The sequence below is a fragment of the Anabrus simplex genome, chromosome 8 (assembly GCF_040414725.1).
Source record: "Anabrus simplex isolate iqAnaSimp1 chromosome 8, ASM4041472v1, whole genome shotgun sequence".
NCBI lineage: Eukaryota > Metazoa > Arthropoda > Insecta > Orthoptera > Tettigoniidae > Anabrus > Anabrus simplex.
In genome coordinates this window covers 157,709,982-157,730,894 of record NC_090272.1, presented here as the reverse complement: position 1 = coordinate 157,730,894, position 20,913 = coordinate 157,709,982, and the positions used below count along the sequence as shown (strand labels likewise).

The following is a 20,913-nucleotide window of genomic DNA, read 5'->3' as shown; positions in this document are numbered from 1 at the left end:
GGCGACCTGCACGTTGTGATGAGGATGAAATGATGATAAAGACGACACACACACCCAACCCCCGTGCCAGAGAAATTAACCAATGATAGTTAAAATTCCCGACCCTGCCCGGGAATCAAATCCGAGACCCCTGTGACCAAAGGCCAGCATGCTAACCATTTAGCCATGGAGCCGGACCCACCTGGCAATTACCGATACTCTACTTACAAATTGTAAAAACAATCTTTTTCGGCCTGTTCTAAAACAGCATTCTTTTCTGTCCAGAGTGGTATTCGGATAAAATTATGTATCTTTTTCTTTTTTATTCTTTTTCCTGGATAAGTCTACACTCTCCTTAAGCCCCCCAGCCCTGATGTAATGTCACTGGTTCAAATCATACCTTCTGACAATCATGACATGCATCTTGGAGACTTGCGTATTACACGAGACATTAGTAAATTAAAAGCTGCTGAAATTAAGTTTCAAAGATCAGCTATGCATACACCAGTAATAAGAATAGACGTAATCAGGAATGATTACATCAGAAGAGACATGAAGCAACTTGACAATGGAGGAAAGAATGACAGCTGCATATCTGAAATTGTTTAATCATGTAAAGCGAACACAGGAAATGTAGATTCCCAGGAAGTACTTAGAGAGGATGGTGCCTGGAAAAAGATAAATTGGGCAATCCAGAAGGAGGTGTTTGGACCAAATTAAAGAAAATCTAACAAAATTAAGAGATGTTAAAAGATGCAATGAGAGAAGAAGTTTACAAAGTCAGAAACAGATGGAAGCATATCATTCATACAAATCCTGCACAGTCTGCTGCAAAGATCCACAGATGATGATGATGATGATGATGATGCTGATGATGATGATGACGATGATGATCATTTATGAAGATATTTGGAAGTTTGTGAAATATGTAATAGTAACTCTATTATTTTTTCTTGTATGATAAAAATGCATGAAACATAAAAGATCAGAAATTATATTTTGTTTGACCCAGTAGCATAGCCAGGATTGGCTGATGGAGGGGGTTACAGTTACAAAATTATGACAGAACACAATGAAGGTGCATGTGTGCTGCGCATGCATGGCTTGTCATTATGAGGACACTGACAAGTGAATTATGTTGATATTCAGATTGCGCTACACTACAAAATCTTAAATTAAAATACTGAACGAGAAAAATACGATCAAGGTCAAGAGCTTTACAGCAAATGGTATATTCAGTTTACAATCTAAAATCCAACTTTCAAGGCTTCTTAGAAAATGGATTCAACAGATCTGTCGGTTCCACAATTATGTTTCTCAATATTTATTTAGTTTATTGTCAGTTTGATTATTTCCTTTTATTGGTTTGACATTATTATTATTATTATTATTATTATTATTATTATTATTATTATTATTATTATTATTATTATTATTATTATTATTATTATTATTATTATTATTATTATTAACAATACATGGTTTCATTCACATTAACAGAAATCTAGAGCTAGACACAATATTACGTGCAGATGACTTAGTGCTGGTCGCCACCTCAGATGATGATTTACAGCGTTCAATGTACAGGGTCTTTATTTTTAGCTGGCTCCGCAGCACCACTCAGAGCAATGTATTTCTCGGCAAATGAGTCACCCGGCTATCGCCTTCCGTGTGTGTTCCCCTGTCACACGGAGCAAGCCATAAAAAAGACCCTGCATAACCTAAACCAGGTCTCAGAAAACTACTCAATGGAAATATCCCCTGAGAGAACTAAGATAATGGCTTTCTGTGGCAAGGAACCAGTAAGAAGCAAGACCTGCTTATATAATAACATTTTGGAAATAGTAAATTATTTTAAATACCTCAGCTAAAAACTGTCTTTCTTTGAAGAACTGGATATACACTACCGGAGAAAATATCCAAATTCAACAGATGTTTTGGAATCATCAATAAAGTTTTTAGACCATCATTAGTTCATAAACACACCCGTACGAGAATCGACAAAACCTTGGCAAGACCTGTACTTTGTTACGAAAGTGAAGCGTGGACCCCGAGGAAATGCGATGAGAGAAGCATTACTACAGCTGAAATGAAATACATGCAGCGAACAGTAGGAGTCACTAAGTAGAAAAACAAAAGAAATACAGAAGTACTGAATGATCTTAAAAGCAGACCTGTATTGGAATACATCTATGAATACCAGAGAACTTGGCTAGAATACCTAAACAGGATGTACAGAAACAGGATTCCTAACAGCCCTAAATTACTGCCCTGGCAGGAAGAGGTTTCTGGGACGCCCCAGGAAGAGATGGCATGAAAATGCAAATCTTTTGTATAGACCGTAACAGTTCTTCTATCGGACTAATGCATGAAAGGATTATTATTATTATTATTATTATTATTATTATTATTATTATTATTATTATTATTATTATTATTATTATTATTATTATTATTATTATTATTGTTATTATTATTATTATTATTATTATTATTATTATTTACAGTTTCTCAATACAGTGAATATTAATGGAGAAATTTGACATTTCCTGATTTTAACACTTAATATTGTTATGCTACTGTGTACAATGTAATTCATAGCCTATTCCACAACCCAGCTGTCCCTGGACTTAAAAATACAAAGTTTCAAAAAATTCTGTTGGATTATTTTCCTGTTATATCATAACAAATGGACAGACAGAAATTGAACCAAATCTATTTTTGAATTTTGTGTACTCGTAAGAAGTATGAGGCAAAAATCTGAAGTATACACACAAAACCACTATTTTATTTTTGAAGATTAATATTAGTTCCAAATTAATAGAAATACTGTTATTATATTTAAAACTCTTGTTTTTTGGCTGAATATATATGTATTGTCATTATAATTTTAATTTTAGTCTAGCTAGGATGAGTTTGTTTTAAATTATTTATTCCAAATGGTCAGTGAAGCTGAAATGCAGAATTCTTCTCAGCAGAGATGTGTTATTTTACATCTCTGTAAGAATACCATCAATAGCAACAATATTTTTGGTGGTTTGGCAGCCATTGTCCTGGAATATTTGGTATGTTCAAAGTAGGTTTTTTTAAAATCAATCTGTTGGTTTCTCCTCTGGACTGTGGGAGGGATCCCACCTCTGCCGCCTCAAAGATAGACCTGGAGTGTGAGACATTTGGTCAGGAATACAACTGGGAAGACCAGTACCTCGCCCAGGTAAACTCACCTGCTATGCTGAACAGAAGCTTTATAAGGGATAAGATGATTGAAAGAGATAGACAAAGAAGATGGAAGGAAGGGGCCATGACCTTGAGTTAGGTAACATCCCAGCATTTGCCTGGAGAATAGGTGGGAAACCACAGAAAACTACTTTGAGGATGGCTGAGGTAGGAATCAAATCCCTTCTACTCAGTTGACCTCCCAAGGCTGAGTGGACCCTGTTCCAGCCCTCAAACGACTTTTCAAATTTTTTGGCAGAGTTGGGAATCAAACCTGGGCCTAAGGGTGTGGGAGATCAATGCTATAGAACTACATATAATTGATCTAACTCCTGTAATAGATAATTCCCCTCTTCCTGACTCTAATTTTTAATGTGTAAAATTTCATTCCTTATTTTAGCAAAATAATAATCTATACTAATGGGTATTATAAAGAGGAAATATTTGTATATTTGTTTGTAACGGATAGACTCAGAAACTACTGAACAGATTTTAAAAATTAGTTCACCAATAGAAATCTATATTGACAGTGAGTAAAATGGGCTGTATTTTATTTTCAAAACAATTCGAAGGGGGGATGGCGACAGAGGGGAGATATAAAAATATAAAAATAATAGGCTAATATAGGCGAAATCAAATTTGTCATACAGGGACAAGACAAAGCTCATTTTAAGCCCCTTGACACAAAGAACAAAACTCGGTAAGCCCTATGGGCCCTAAAACCAACCATTACGGAGATATTGGCACCACACTACCCCTGCTCTAGGAATTGGATAAAGAAATGAATTGCCGTCACCATGGGAATGTTAGCTCCAAGATTCAACAACAGCGAGGTTATCTACAATATATCACAAAAACCTAACATGATACAGACATGAAAACTGGTATCTAGAATCTCCTTTAAAAATAAAATAACACAATTTTTTGTTTTCAGAAAATCCACTTGAGGATTGATGGTGGGGAGGTAAAAAGACGTGAGGAAAGATTGAATTATTTATATGAGGATACATATATCTCAGAAACTGCAGATGTTACAGATGTTAAAATTGGTACTTGGAATCTCCTTTAAAAATAAATGAACACACTTTTTTGAAAATCCACTTAAAGGGGTGAAATAATAACAAGAAAGCGGGTGGATTTTTAAAATGAGTATCTTCTTCTTCAACTGCTTTTCCCACAACTGTAGGGTGGCGGGTGCGAACTGTGTCACAAATGTGGATTTGACCCTGTTTTACGGCTGGATGTCCTTCCTGATGCCAACCCTATGTCTTGACTTACATGACTTATTTCCTTTAATTCCAGGTGGAACATAGGGCCTCGACGAAATTTCTCCAGCCTGTTCTATCTGCTGCCAATGCTTTCACCTCCCTCCATGTCTTGTTAACTTAGTTAACTCAGTGTATCTGCAGTATATCTCATAAATATGTTACAGATGTGAAAACTGGTATTTGTAATCTCCTTTAAAAATAAAGAAACACATACTTTTTGTTTTCGGAAAATCAACTTAAGCTAAAGATCGAAAATAAGTGAAGAAAGGGTTGAATTCTCTTTATGAGGATAGTTATATCTCAAAAGATAAGATGTTACAGACGTGAAAACTGGTATTTGTAATCTCCTTTAAAAATAAAGAAACACATACTTTTTGTTTTCGGAAAATCAACTTAAACTAGAGATCGAAAACAAGTGAAGAAAGGGTTGAATTCTCTTTATGAGGATACTTATATCTCAAAAACTAAAATGTTACAGACATGAAAATTGGTATTTGGAATCCCCTCTAGAAGTAAAGAAACCCTATCTTTTTTATCGACTTAAAAAAGGACTGTTTCTCACATGTAGAGTACCATGTCGCATGTTCCAGATTTAGCTCTGCCAGTAGCTTGGTCATCTTGGCCCCTAAAGGCAATGCCACAAATGTGGTTTCGATGTTCTTGGGCAAATGAAATGCAATTTTTTGGCAAGTTTTTACACTTTAGGGATTTTCAGATAATGTCTTAGTGCAGTACCGAGGAAAAATTCATTTTTATCAACTTACGAAATCATCACAAGCAAAGCTGTGGGTAACAACTAGTAAGTGAATAAATGACTGATTTGTCTGGTCCTTACCTGGATTGTCTGCCTTGAATCTCAGTATAGCATATCCTGAAGATGGAACAGCAAGGGTATCCTTCTCCACAGGAGCTGGGTTTGCTTCAAGAAAATTCTTACTCTTCTTTTCAATTAAAATGGAAAAATTTCCTGGAGGAACTACACCAATTTCCATGACCCAGAAGTGCATTCCATGGAGGTGAAAAGGATGTGTTAAGAAACCTGGTATTGGAGCTGCAATTCAATCAGCATGATTTAATGGTGAGGACTGGAAACTATATTATCTACAGTACTTTAATTGTTTCATAACTTTCACAATATTTATCCTGAACACACAGATATTTTCAAATGGTAATACACTTATCTATTTCCAGGAAGTCATTAACTGTACCCTTCATAATATCTTTCCTGAACACAAAAACACTATTATCCAGTTATAAGTTTACCTGTTTCGAGGAAGATCAATATACAGTGAAGTTATCAAGGATCCGCATGGACTTGACTTTACTACTTCAGGTAACATGAATGAATGGGATGAAAATGGTAATAGAAACTGATACACTCACCAGCAAAATAAATGAAAGACCATGTATTTTGGACAAAATTTAATGTTAGTCAATTTGAAACTTGGTAAAAAATTCTAATATTATGACATTACAACATTATGGCAATGTATTAAATTAAATAGCCCATTTGAAAAGTTTCAACCCAATAACTGAGAGACATTAGTGGGACGTAAAAACAATAACATCATAATTATTAACCACAACAGTCCACTAACACAAATTTGGAAATGTTGAAAGCTGGAGCTCTGCACTGTTTCGTATGCATTCCATTTGTCCACATATCTTCAACACATTTCCATGGCCTCATTAACCTCTAGCTGCAGTTACAGCTGTGATTTGATCAGGGAAGCTCAGGATGCAGTCTTGAATGTTCTCTTTTAGTATGAGCTTCCCTACCTGGAGCGCAAACCGAAATTGAGGCAGTGTGTCAGGGAAACTACTCGTAGAACATCTCCCAAGCATATCCCTGACACACTCTGTCAGGCTTAGGTTGGGACAACAAGCAGGCCACATCATGCACTCAATTCTGACTTCATCCAGGTACTCACGTACATAAACGGCACGGTGTGGGTGAGTATTGTCATTCATCAGGATGAAGTTCTCACCAATGACAGGTGGAAAAGGCATTACGTGATCCACTAAAATCTCCTTGATGTATTAGTGGGCTGTTAGAATTCTATTCTCAATGAACACAAGCTCCGTGCATGCATCAGCGGTAATCCCAGCCCAGAACATCACAGAACCTCCATTGAACAGTGTCCTTGCAGACAAAGTACAGGGCCGGGCTGAGTGGCTCAGACAGTTGAGGTGCTGGACTTCTGACTCCAGCTTGGTAGGTTTGATCCTGGCTCAGTCCAGTGGAATTTGAAGGTGCTCGAATACATCAGCCTCATGTCAGTAGATTTACTGTCACTTAAAAGAACTCCTGCAGGACAAAATTCTAGTACCTTGGTGTCTCCAAAATCCATAAAAGTAGTTAGTGAGACATGAAGCAAATAACATTGATTGACAAAGTACATGATGAATAACATTTCTCCAGACCTTCTCCATAAACTCTCCCTTCCATCCAGTGCCCTCAAACAAAATCTGGATTCATCCACCGCACTGAGCTACATTGCTCCACAGTCCAGTTTTAATGGGTGATAGCAAATTGCATCCAAGAGGCACAGTGTTCATGAGTAAGCAGACGTCCTGAGGCAGGCCTCCTGGACTTTAAGTCTGCTTCATATAACCCCCTTCTTACTGTTCTTTTCTCTGATTTTCATGCCCCGTACTTGCTGCTGATGATTTCTGGCCTCTACAGCTGTTGTGTGTCAATCACAAATAACTTGCATTACGAGAAAGCTATCATTATGTTCAGTAGGGCTTCTCCTATAACCAGAACTGGGCCTCCCGGTGTAGATATTGTCCTCTCTGTACCTTTTAACAGTTCTGTACAAGTTAGAATAAGACATGCTCATAATGTCTGCTACACAGTGTATAGTGCACCTATCCTCCTCTAAAGCCAGGGCTCTTGCTGCATTTTCAGGTGAAAGAGCTATTATGACCTGACTTAGAAGCAAGACTAACTGCTGTAGACAAGCTGTAATGTCCTCAAAGATATTCGGCATGATAATTCACAGCAATAAATCTTAAAGACAGCTGTTTGTGGTTATTTTTCTTCAAAGGCAGTAAATGGTGATATTGGTGTTGTGATTGTCACGGTCAATAACGTTTATCAGTTATTGTGCTGAAACTTCTTCAAAGGGCTAATTATAATAAATTGCCATGAAAATCCACAGCCTGTTTCCAGTCATTCGACCGGGTCAGGGATGGAATGAATAAAGCCCCCATCTAGCGGCGAGGATAGGAAATGTGCTGGCTGTCGAAGCCTGTCGCACTCCTCTGGGACAATGATAAATGACTGACAGATGAAATGAAATGTAAATGGAGAGTGTTGCTGGAATAAAAGATGACAGGAAAAACTGAAGTGTCCGGAGAAAAACCTGTCCCACATCCTCTTTGTCCAGCACAAATCTCATATGGAGTGACTGGGATTTGAACCACGGTATCCAGCGGTGAGAGGCCAGCGCACTGCCGCCTGAGCCACGGAGGCTTACATAAATTGCCATATTGTTGTAATTTAATTTTGGGTTTCAAATGGACTAACATTAAATTTTGTCTGAAATACGGAGTGTTCTGCTTTTTTTGGTGGTGAGTGTATTTTGGATAATGCCTGTCTCACGATAGAGGTCAGAAGGAAATTGGATTTCATTACTGAGATCTTGCAGAAAGAAAGGAGCATGTCACAAGTCATGACAAACTCAGCTACAGCTCTGCTGACGTCACATAGATTTCCCAAAATGTGAGGAGACCCTAATAGGACTTCCACATTACTAACATTATAAAAACATCAAGAAAGATATGTATTAATGATCTAAAGCTTCAATATATGTGTTCCAGACATCAGGATAACATTTTAAGATAAAATGTAAATTCATGGTGAACTGCAATAATATTGGTCTCAGTATATTCTGCATATTAACGAGATACTAAGTGGAGTGGCCACATGTGTTGACACACTACAGAAATCAGTCTCTGCATTTGGGAGATGAGTGGTTCAAACCCCTCCGTTGCCTGTTTTGAGAATGGTTTTTGTGGTTTCACATTTTTACAGCAGTGAAGAAAAGCTATACAGTAGAATCCTTTTAGTTCAATTCGGTTAGTTCAGGCACCAGAAAGTCTGGTCGGCACCTGTCCTTGAATGAAGAGGGAAAAATGAGTCGCACTGTGGGAAGAGTGAATTATATCAAGCAGCAGATGGAAGCAATAGCAGTAGATGTAATGTTTATAAAGAAATGGCATGATTTTGCTTCTAAAAAAAGCAATTGACATAGAAAATCAGGAAAAGATAACTGGAACCAATTTCTTTTAATTTTTTAGTTCTGCAGTACTTATGACTCAATATAATGTGAGTTCCTTTTGTTTACAATAGTCTGTGATGTTTATACGAAATGTTAGTGTACCTAAACAAATTAAATTCTGAGTTTTTGTAATATGTTTCTCTGCATTTAATTTTCCACCACAACTGTTTATCTCTCATTGGGAGTGAAACTTCAATAGCATATGGATACATCATAATCAACTCATTTCAGGTGAGTACACTTGGTAAAGACACATAAATACTACTTTGCCTTATAATTGGTTCTTTATACTGTATTTTACTTAAGCTAAATATTGGTATTTATAGCATATTGTCAGTTAGTCTGGCCTTTTGTTAGTCTGGCCTAGGGTCCAGTCCTGAGTGGCCGAACTAGAGGGAGTCTACTGTATATAACTCCTATCGTCCACTTTACGTTCTTTGTTTTGTGTAAATACTGTTTACCCTAGTTTTCAATACAACTTGGCATATACTTAATCTTCAGTTTTATTGACTTATTATAGGTCTCCTAGGCTTGATGCCATTCAAAAATGAAATGAAATTTTTAATTGGTCTTTGGTCTTGAAAACAAATTAGCATACAGGAATAGAATTCAAAATATGAAAAATGAAAGTTTACTTTATTTTATTTTAAAATGTAAATTCTGATGAGTTCACAATGTTCCTCGATTTGGAGAGACATCTTGTGCCAATTGTAGAACTGCTAATACTGAATGTAAATTATAACTTACATTGATCCAGGATGATGAGCTCAATGACTGCTCCCAGAGGTATCTGCACCACATGCACGCACTCACAGAAGCCACTCAGACAGTGAGGTTGTCCATTTTCAGTACCAGGGCAAAACAGATCTTGAGGAATGTCAGACCACTGGGTCAATAGAGGAGAGGGTGGAGTCAATGTAGAGATGTTGTTGATGAGACCACTCAACAGGAGTGGTAATGGTGGTTCTAAGAATAAACATAGCAAAGAATATCACATTCAGCTAAGATGTAATACAAGTAGAAAGAATTGAGATAGTGAAAATGTCAGCAAGAAATGATGCTCACTACAATAAGAAAACTGCAAAGGGCAGTATGTACTTGGACCACCAGCTAAACAAGTAATTCTTGAATCTTTGAGAGGTAACCTATTTTGGGTAAATTTGCTTTAGGAGTATATACTGAATATATGTAACAAGACCATTTGTTTGTTTGTTTTGGTGCAGAGTTTACTGCAACCCCAAGTTAGGCTCCAGGGAGAAGCCTGCAAGAAGCAGAGAAACACACAAGGATGATTTGAGCTAGAGAACTCTGTTATGTTGTGTTGCATGCTCTGTTCATCAATGCACAAGAAACAAAGATTCTTGCCCAACCTTTCCCAGAGTTCAATGTCTGTCTCAGACATGACTCTGGAACAGGTAGAACATTTCTCATACCTTGTCTAAACAATAAACCTCAAAAGAGGATGTGGAAAACAGACTCCATGCTGGTCATTTGGCAAATGAGTCTAGACCTAACAGTTCATACCCGACTCATAGTGTATAAAGCAGTGGTCATCCCAACGTTACTCAATGGATGTGAAACCTGGACCCTAAAACACTATGACATCAAGAAACTTGATCATTTTTATCTACAGAAACTTCATTCCAACTTAAACATCAAATAGAAGAACCAAGTCTCCTATCTTACAGTTCTTGAGAAAGCGTACATGAACAGTGTAGAAATCTCCATCATTGTCTTTAGTGGGCAGGATATGTCTGCCATACGAGCGACAACACCAGGCTTCCTTGCCAGTTCCTCTATGGTGAACATTACTTAGGTACAAGACCCCGTGGTGCCCTTTTGAAGTGTTATAAAGACCAGCTTAAACAAACCACGAAGGTCAGAAATATCAACCCTCATACCTGTGACACACTTGCCAAGGATCACTCGCTTTGGCACAGAACCACCTCTACTGAATTTGAACTGTATGAGCTACAGCGATGCAGTCATAAAGAGGCTAAACAACAGATGTGCCTACTCCGTCAGATGCAGCCTCGTCCTCCCCCATCCATCAAGTGCAATCTGTGTGAATGCAAGTTTCATGCTAGAATTGGCTTGTTCAGTCATCAGAAGTGCTAGCACAAACATCACTGAGTGCTAGTGGATTGTAAACAAGAGAAACTGTGTACTTGGAAACAAGTAACAACCAACAATGATGATGCTCTGTCCACTTGTTCCTTATCGTTGTTTTCTGATTTAACGTACTTCTTTTTAAGATCACTATGTCACAAGTAAAGTGAACATTATTCTTACAAGCCTACTGAAAAATTTTACTTACAAATTGGATTTACCATTAAGAATCAGAAGGAATTCAAAGGAGAGGTAGACCCTCATAAGAATGGAGTGAATAACTGAACAAGGGGACATAAGAGACCTAGGGCTGAATCTGTGATAATCGAAATTATTTTCTAATTACTCTCATGGACAAAGTAATCTCTATTCATATGTTTAGTGTATCAATTTTTTAAGATATAAATAGCTGTAGGATGGGATATGATCATAAACTTGCATGCGTACCAGCAAGAAAGAAAGCTCATGAGGTTAGGGCACTGTTCAGAGGATCAGAGGATTTTTCTCTTTCCTCTTTCTTCTTCTTCAGTCATTCATCATTGATCTGCATTTAGACAGGTGGCAGATTTTCTATCACTTGTTTGCCTAGACTTTTCTTAAATGATTTCAAAGAACTTGTAAACTTAATGAACATTCCCCTTGATAAATTATTCCAATCCCTAATGCAAAATATGATTATCTACAATACAATCACTCAACCAGTATTTGTGTATGGTTCTGAGACATGGAGTATAACCAAGAAAGAGCAACAGCAGTTGCAAATCTTTGAGAATAAAGTTTATAGAAGAATATTTGATCCATGGTTCGATCCTATCTCTCAAAGCTGACAGAAAAGATCTAATTATGAGATTTACACCCTCTCTCAACAACACACTATAATGGGTGTGATAGAATCCAACAGACTGTGCTGGGATGGACATGTACTAGGATGCAGGATAACAGAGCACCAGTAGATCTATACGAGGGATCTCTTAACGGGAAAAGACCTTCAGGAAGACCCCGAAGCACCTGGAAGAAGGAGATCAACAAGGCATGCCAGAACCTCCAAATTGATAATTGGGAAGAGCAGGCTCAAGATCGAAAAGGATGGAAGAGGATTGTGAGATCGACACGGGAACTTCACGTCCCTCAGAAGCCTATGGAGTGAGTGTGAGTAATCCCTAATTCCTCTTCCTATAAATGAACATTTGCCCCATTTTTTCCTTTATATACATGAACATACTTAACATGTCTACCTATGGCAAAATTCTGCAGTTTGTCCACTGAAATAATTACATCTTCCTGTGTACAAAGACCGAATCTCTCCATAAGCACACTTCCCCATCAGTATAACTCCACCTCAGTGGTGCATGCTGGGATCATGACATGGGCTTCCACTATACTTAGGTTACCCCTTTTCGATGGTTGGTTTAGTGCAGCGTTTGAGCTGCAGCCAATAGCCACCGGAGTAGCCTGCCGTGTTGTTAAGGCTGCAGCACAAGCTACTGCCCTGGCCTCTGCTATGGTCAATAATTAGCACCTGATCATTGGAGATGGTAGCCTAATGTTTAGCAAATTAAAGTCCGGCTTTGTGGCTAAATGGATAGAATACAGTACTTGCTTTTAGTCTGATGACCCAGTTCAGTTATCAGAATCAACTCCCGCATACTGTTAATTCCCCCACTTTGCAGACTGGATGTTTATGACATCTTTGCCATTGACTTTATCCTTACTAGGTCGCCACGAAGCCTATACAGATGCCATACACCATTATTAATATTATTATTATTAAAAAATTAAACAATTGAATTTTACATTGGTCATGCCCATCATTCACTGGTTTATTAGCTTCCCCGGGAGATCAGTGGTGGTGGACCCATGATCACGGGTTCGATTCCAACCAACAAAAGAGAACACTAAGCCTTAAAAATTGCATTTCATTTTAGCAGATCTACTTATAACAGCAGCCCTGCAGTGTGTTCCTACATGGATGTAGAAGTAAACGGAAGTGAAATATCAGCACTCTTATCTATATAATTAAGTCAGAAGTATGAGGTGAGGAAGTATATACGATGGGTAATGCATGGTTGTTCATTAACTGTGGTGTTCTGACAGAGCGAAGCTTAGCACACTTATCTCCCAGGTTCCTGCACCTATCGGACATTCAGCAGCAAGCGCACAAGGTGGGTCGAGGAGAGAGGGACGCAGAGCCTGGGCTGCAAGATCAGTCTCCGATGCCTTGCTCTCAGAAATACGTGCTATGCTTTTTCTTATTGCTTTCAAGTTTTGTAAATGGAACATTGTGTCAAATGCTTACATTATAATATGCTTTAGATCATTCTCATTTGAGGTTTGGGCTTCACCGATAGCCATGGTAGCCCTCAGTATATACCACTGCTCCACTCTTCATTTTATTTCAATTTGGAAACCATAACATTTTTGTGGTTCAAAGTTGTCTAGATATTGTATGTCTGCTCATGTCTATCCATAAACCAATTGAAAGTCTATATCCATAAGCACAGACTACCTCCTTAATTATGCACAATAGTGGTGGTGTTATTATTTTTAGAAGAAAAAATCAGAGGTAATTATCCCTTCTTATTTGAAACCATATGGGGAGAGAGAAAGAGGTTTGGCCTTCAAAAAATGGAGGTATTAGCAAAAGAAATGCAAGGGTCATGAAAGGAATTAAAATGAAACACTCCTTAGACTTCACGACCCCAATACTGTTGACGTTAGAAGAGAAAAAGAGTTGACCAAGGGAGATCTGATAGGAAAGATCACAGTGAGGAACTAGTTTAAGTAGAAGAAATCCAAACTCAGATAGGGGCACCATGGTTGCCACTCTGCTCTCCTTAGTTGAGAGTCAGGGGAGGAGTTAGTATTGTACAGGGTGATCTGTGTAGCAGTCACAAAAATAAGTATAAGGAGAAAGATTCTATTCTTGGACCAATATTATTTCTTGTATTTGTCAATTATATCGGGAACTTACTGCTGTTTGGCAGACTGTCATTATTTGCTGATGACGCAAATCATTTTTAGATAGGGAATCGTATTTATAATCTTGAAGAAAAGATGCAACGTGACAAATCTTTAATTCAGACTTAGCTTACTATCAACCGACTAAGAATTAATCGTACTAAAACTACTGTATATCATATTTCACAAAACATTATGTACATCTCCCCTGGACATCAACTCAAGTGTCTATGATCAGGTGATACCTCGAGTTCAAGCAACCAAATTTCTAGGACTTAGCATAGATGAGTCACTAACATGGGAGAATCACATCACAATGCTTTGTGATAGAATAACTCCTGCTATTGGTATACTCAGCTGATTAAAATACAAAGTTTCTCGTGGACTGTTGAAAAGTATTTATTATGCCCTAATTGAAAGCCACCTGAATTATATAATCCATATCTGGACATGTTGCAATAATATAATAATTTTGTGTGGCTATTTATAGCCGAGTGTAGCCCTTGTAAGGCAGACACTCCAATGAGGATGGGCGGCATCTGCCATTTGAAGGTAACTGCGTGTTTTTGTGGTGGAGGATAGTGTTACGTGTGGTGTGTGAGTTGCAGGGATGTTGGGGACAGCACAAACACCCAGTCCCCGAGCCACTGGAATTAACCAATTAAGGTTAAAATCCCCAACCCGGCCAGGAATCGAACCCGGGATCCTCTGAACCGAAGGCCAGTGCGTTGGCCATTCAGCCAACGAGTCGGACATGTTGCAATAAAGAACAATTTGAAAAGGTTAGTCTCTTGCAGAAAAGAGCACTGAAAATACTCTTCAACTTATCCACCTTAACACCAACCATACAGACCTACCAGTATTGTAATGTGCTATTTCTATATGGTCTTCATAAGAAGGCTTCAGCTATTATGTTGTATAAATTGAAAAAGAAAGAAGTTCATTCCAACACTCTATGCAACTTGAATTCTGACACACATTCATACAGTACAAGAGGATCTACCAAAATTCACTCTAAATCATCAAAGTCTACTAAGTATGGCACTAATTCTTTGTAGCATTACTCTGTAAAGTTTTCCAATAGCCTACTAACTATTAAATTGCCAATCTTTAAAACCAAACTTGCTAATTATCTAAAAGAAAAAAATTCTAGCCTATAGAGTACTGTTTTAGTATTCTAGATTACTGCTTATCATATTTGGTTTCTATCACTAAGATACTTAATATTAGAATTAGAATTAGAATGGTTCACATTTCACTTTTGAAGGTGGTGGCGTGTAACCCGTGTCTTGTTCCGCCGTTTGGTTGCAGCACACACATAGGGGCCAACGAATGCACTCGTCATAGCCATTTTATAACAACACCATCAGCATAGGAACAGACAACATGGAAAGCAACCGTCAGGGACAGCGCTATATGACTTGGTTCCTATGGAAAGAAGGCATGACCACTGCAGAAATTCATCGACACTGTGGAATACATGTGCTGTTATGGAAAAAAGTTTACAACTGGGTGGAAGGTTGGAAAACAGAGCTCATGGTAATGAAGCCATATTTCATCACCAGTCACAAGCCTACCCATGAAGTCAGCTGGATCTTGATCACGGTGTTGCAGAAGTTCTCTGCACACGTCCACATGCCTCTGCTTTTCGTCTGCAGACAACAGTCTAGGCACCCATGTGGATGACACCTTCCCCAACTGTAAGTGGCTGTGTACGATCCGCTGCAGGGTGTTTCGGCTAATTCCCATGGCTGCCTCCATTTCCGTAAATGTGATGCATTTGTTTCCTTGGATGGCTTGATCGACCCGGGCAATGTTGGCTGGTGTTGACACTATCACATTCCTTCCAGAACTAGTTCCCTTGTCCACCAATGTGCTCCCTGTTTTCAAACCTTTGACCCAGTTGTAAACTGTTTTCCATGATGGCGCATGTTCTCCACAGACTGCCACCAAGTGCCAATGAATTGCTGCAGTGGTTACGCCTTCCTTCCATAGGAACCAAGTCATACAGCTCTGTCCCTGATGGTTGCTTTCCATGTTGTCTGCTCCTACGCTGACAATGTTGTTATGAAATGGTTACGACAAGTGCATATGTTGGCCCCTGTGCGTGTGCTGCTACCAAATGGTGGAACAAGACACTAGTTATATGCAGTGGCAATGCGTGACATTTTGAAAAGTGTTAACACACCCCTTCTGAGAGTATACTGTCGCTCGCACCGCAGCATTTTTATGAGCAGTACAGATGTAATTTCATAAAAGTGAAAGACTTGATAATTGATATAATTGATATAATTGATATAATTGATATATCATTTCAAAATTATGAACTGGCATGTAATATAATGAACACTAGTGAGCATCAACATCATAGAAACTAGCAGTCTTGATCATGCACTAATTGAAAATGGTTCACATCATGAAAAACGTATGGCAGGCTACTCATGCACTCATAAACATAAAGTTAAAAAATTAATTTCTAACGGAGCTTCAAGGCTTACCTCAGTATTTCCTATTTGTACTTAAGGTCGATACGACAGCATGTTGTGGCATCAAAAATATCTATCACAGCTTCGTAGAAATTAGGCCTCTTCATTAAGTCACTCAGAAATTTCTTCTCAATCACAATCAAAGAAAGTGCAGAGAGCCTGTCCTGTACTTGTGAATTTCTTTGGAAGGTGTGTATCCTTTTTAAGACCGAGAAGCTTCTTTCAGTGGAAGTACTAATTGCTGGGATGGTGAGAATGAGGTCACTATAATCTATCAGCTATTGGCTAATTCCTCTGGCTGCCTCCATTTCCATAAATGGGATGCATTTGTTTCCTTGGATGGCCTGTTCGACCTGGGCAATGTTGGCTGGTATTGACACTGTCACATTCCTCCCAGAACTGGTTCCCTTGTCCACCAAAGTGAGCCCTGTTTTCCAACCTTTCACCCAGTTATAAATTGTTTTCTGTGACGGCACACGTGCTCCACAGACTGCCACCAAGCGCCGATGAATTTCTGCAGTGGTCACGCCTTCTTTCCATAGGAACCAAGTCGTATAGCACTGTCCCTGATGGTTGCTTTCCCTGTTGTCTGTTCCTACGCTGACAGTGTTGTTATGAAATGGCTACAACGAGTGCATTTGTTGGCCCCTGTGCGTGTGCTGCTACCAAACAGTGGAACAAGACACTAGTAACATGCAGTGGCGATGCAGGACGTTTTGAAAAGAGTTACCACACTCCTTCTGAGAGTAGACGATATCTTCGTTGTTATAGATTGCAGGTTTACAAACGTAAACAACATACTTGAAGAGCTAAACAAACTAGATCCATATATAAAATTTACGATGGAAACTGAGAAATATCACACTCTGAAGCTTGATTTATCTGTTACTAAAACTGAAGACCACTTAACATACAAAATCTATAGAAAACCTACACAAACCTCCAATACAATAAAAATAGATTCCATTCACAAGAAAACCTACACAAACCTCCAATACAATAAAAATAGATTCCATTCACAAGAAAACCTACACAAACCTCCAATACAATAAAAATAGATTCCATTTACCCTAACGCACACAAAAAGGCGGCGTACTACAGTATGATATACAGAGCTTACAACATATCCTTTTCTCAGGAAGAATTAAAAAAAGAACTAAACCTAATCCACAAAATAGCAAAGCATATAGGATACAATAGAAACATGATAAACAAAATCATTCACAAAATAAAACATCAACCAAAATCCAAATTAAGTAGAAACAGCAAACCTAAGAAAGACTACGCACTTTTTACCTTTAGCAACACCCACATCCACCCCATGTTCGATGCCCCAAACAAATAGAATTTTTTTAAAACTTTCCACTACACTGAAATTCTTGTAACACACCAGAGAGATGTTTAGAAAGAGAAACAGCAAAACGGTCACCGCTTACATCACTGAATCTCAAAAATCTCTCTTGAATTTTGCCTTCAGGACTAATATATCTAAATATAGTCAAGAGTCATGCTCTGTTAGAAACGTCTGTACTTTCATCCAAAATAATGGAAATAAAGTTTGCTTTATTAACCATGTCTTTAATTTCGCTGATCATAAAAGTAGCTATGGCTTCAATAATATAATTTTGTATATTAGATGAAAGTCCTGAGAAAACTACAGATGTTTCTAAGTGGTGCAGAAATATGTCATCTTTCTTAGCAATTAATGCTAGTAACTCCCTGTAATTACCTCTGTTATCAGATTCTTCAGTTTCTCAATGACCCCTGAAAAATCCTTGCTTTGAAAGAAAAAACAGAGTATCTGTTAAAGTGCTGACAATATATATGTAATTTTTTACTAGCTTATTATGCTCATCAATTTTCTTTCCGTAAGCTTTCAGCAACAGCATTGATGTGTGCTTGAGACACCTCATGGCGTCTCTTTAAAACTCTGAAACTATCTAAATTGTCCACACCATCTTTATTCCGAGCATTATTTTCTGAGGAAAATATAATACATGGCCAACAGTACAGTTTACTCATTTTTGCACAACCACATAATCAGTCCAGATTTATGTACCATGGGTCATGAAAATATTGTACTATTCTTTTCGATTCCTTGAATAAATTTTTAAGAGAAGGCATAGGTCTACCTTTTGCAATTATATTTTTCCTTTCTTCAAAAGTTCTTCATGAAAATGGCGTGTTCATTAAGCTTTCTATTATACATGAACATTCTGGGCCCACCAACTCAATTATTTTCGAGGTGGAAGCAACAGCATTCAGTTTAATGTTTAATATTTTGTGCAGTCCTATAGGCTATCCTTACCTAACATAAATTAAATATAAATTCACACTTTAACAAGAGATACTAATTTTCATTAAATTCTGTTAACCCATTCTCTCGTGGCTCGGCATTGATATGGACTTAACAACAAAAATACAAATTCATGAATATGTGTGTTATCATTGCTGGTAAGGTAAAAATGTATAGGACATAAATGATCGGAAATTTAATTCTATAAAACTTCAGTTATGTAGTGTTTATCGATAGGATCCCTGAAAATGAAAAATGAAAACCTACAACCTGTTTTCCAGTCATTGACCGGGTCAGGGATGTAATGAATGAAGCAGATATACGCTGTTAGTACGATGGGGTCGCCATTTCCAAAGTGATTTATTAATGAATGATAGATGCTATGAAATGAGAATGGAGAGTGTTGCTGGAATGAAAGATGACAGGGAAAACCGGAGTACCCAGAGAAAAACCTGTCCCGCCTCCGCTTTGTCCAGCACAAATCTCACATGGAGTGACCGGGATTTGAACCACGGTATCCAGCGGTGAGAGGCCGACGTGCTGCCGTCTGAGCCACGGAGGCTTCAGGATCCCTAATAATATAAATATTTGAGAATGAAATTTTAGGCCTTCCCCTAAACTACCATTTCACTCAGTGTGAATGAAATGATTTATAACCTAGATTGTAGTGGCTTATCACCCAACTTTACATACTGATTTTCATTAAATTATCTTCAGCCTTTTTCTTGTGATGTATATACATACAGATAGATAGACAGACAGACAGAAATTACGGAAAAGTAAAAAGTGCATTTCCTTGTTAATATGGACATGACGGATACAAAAATACCATTCTTTCCAAATTCTGAGCAATGTACAGACAAAACTCTTGTTTTATATATATAGATATATATAGATAAAAGTTTTTACAAGCTTGTATGAGTAACTAAACTATCTATACTCACGGAAAAATCTGTGATGCATGTTTGTACTAAAGAGTTCACGTTTGGAGTAGAAATGGAAGCCGAAACTCATCACCATGTGCAAATCAGGCTCGACTTTGAGAATATCAGCAGCAGGTGGTCTTATGGGAGACAGTTGTGTTACACAGAGGCCATTCTCATTGGGTCCACAGGCACCATTCACAGCATTCAACACCTGCAATATTACAAATGATAGTATAAGAAATTGCAAATTAGCATATAAATTGGCAGCTCTGATGTTTCATGACCCCTATGACTAAAATGAAACTCTCCATGAATGTTACATGATTAAAACATTGACTGGGTAGCATTAATCATTAATTACAAGAATTCTTTTACAAATAAACCAAATAAAATCAATAATAATTGGTTCAAAGAAGTTCAGGATGATTTGGAAGAATTGGGTATAACTCGGCAATAAATCAAAGACAGAAAAGAGAAGAGGATTTTGAAGAATAAAAGCATAAGTCTCAAACTAAAAACCGTTGAACCGGACGAGTTGGCCGTGCGCGTAGAGGCGCGCAGCTGTGAGCTTGCGTCCGGGAGATAGTAGGTTCGAATCCCACTATTGGCAGCCCTGAAGATGGTTTTCCGTGGTTTCCCATTTTAACACCAGGCAAATGCTGGGGCTGTACCTTAATTAGGGCCACGGCTGCTTCCTTCCAACTCCTAGGCCTTTCCCATCCCATCATCGCCATAAGACCTATCTGTGTCGATGCGACGTAAAGCCCCTAGCAAAAAAAAAAATAGTTGAACAGAAACAATATACTATATCGGGCACACAAAGGGCTTTCAGGTCGGAGAGGATGAGAAAGTTCTGGGAGAAGAAAAAGAAGAAATTAACTCAAATGTATTGATTTTAGTGCTCCAATGTGGGAGTAAAAAATGTAAATAAATAAATAAATAAATAAAAAAATAAATAAATAAATAAATAAACCAAATTCCTTGATTCTATACTACGATCTAATCTCATGGAATTATCTTTGTTTATTTATTATTTACATATTTTACGCCCACATTGGAGCACTAAAATCAATACATTTGAGTTAATTTCTTCTTTTTCTTCTCCCAGAACTTTCTCATCCTCTCCGACCTGGAGGCCCTTTGTGTGCCCGATATAGTATATTGTTTCCGTTCAACTGTTTTTAGTTTGAGACTTATGCTTTTGTTCTTCAAAATCCTCTTCTCTTTTCTGTCTTTGATTTGTTGTCGAGTTATACCCAATTCTTCCAAATCATCCTGAACTTCTTTGAACCAATTATTATTGATTTTATTCTTCAAAAAGTAATTGAATAGTTGTTTCAATATCCTGGTGTCTGGTAATCTTGATATGTGACAGAAAAAGGAAATTCT

At 37.8% G+C, this 20,913-nt stretch overlaps 1 protein-coding gene across 1 annotated transcript in view; it reads right to left on the bottom strand.

Annotated features, from left to right (window-relative positions):
- Positions 1-20,913, bottom strand: part of LOC136879348 (uncharacterized) — a 115,379-nt gene that overhangs the window by 10,815 nt on the left and 83,651 nt on the right. The window contains exons 8-10 of the mRNA XM_067153163.2: positions 19,543-19,735; positions 9,497-9,715; positions 5,299-5,514 (exon numbers count right to left, since the gene is read on the bottom strand). Coding sequence (XP_067009264.2) covers positions 5,299-5,514; positions 9,497-9,715; positions 19,543-19,735 — 628 coding nt within the window. The remainder of the gene's footprint in view (positions 1-5,298; positions 5,515-9,496; positions 9,716-19,542; positions 19,736-20,913) is intronic.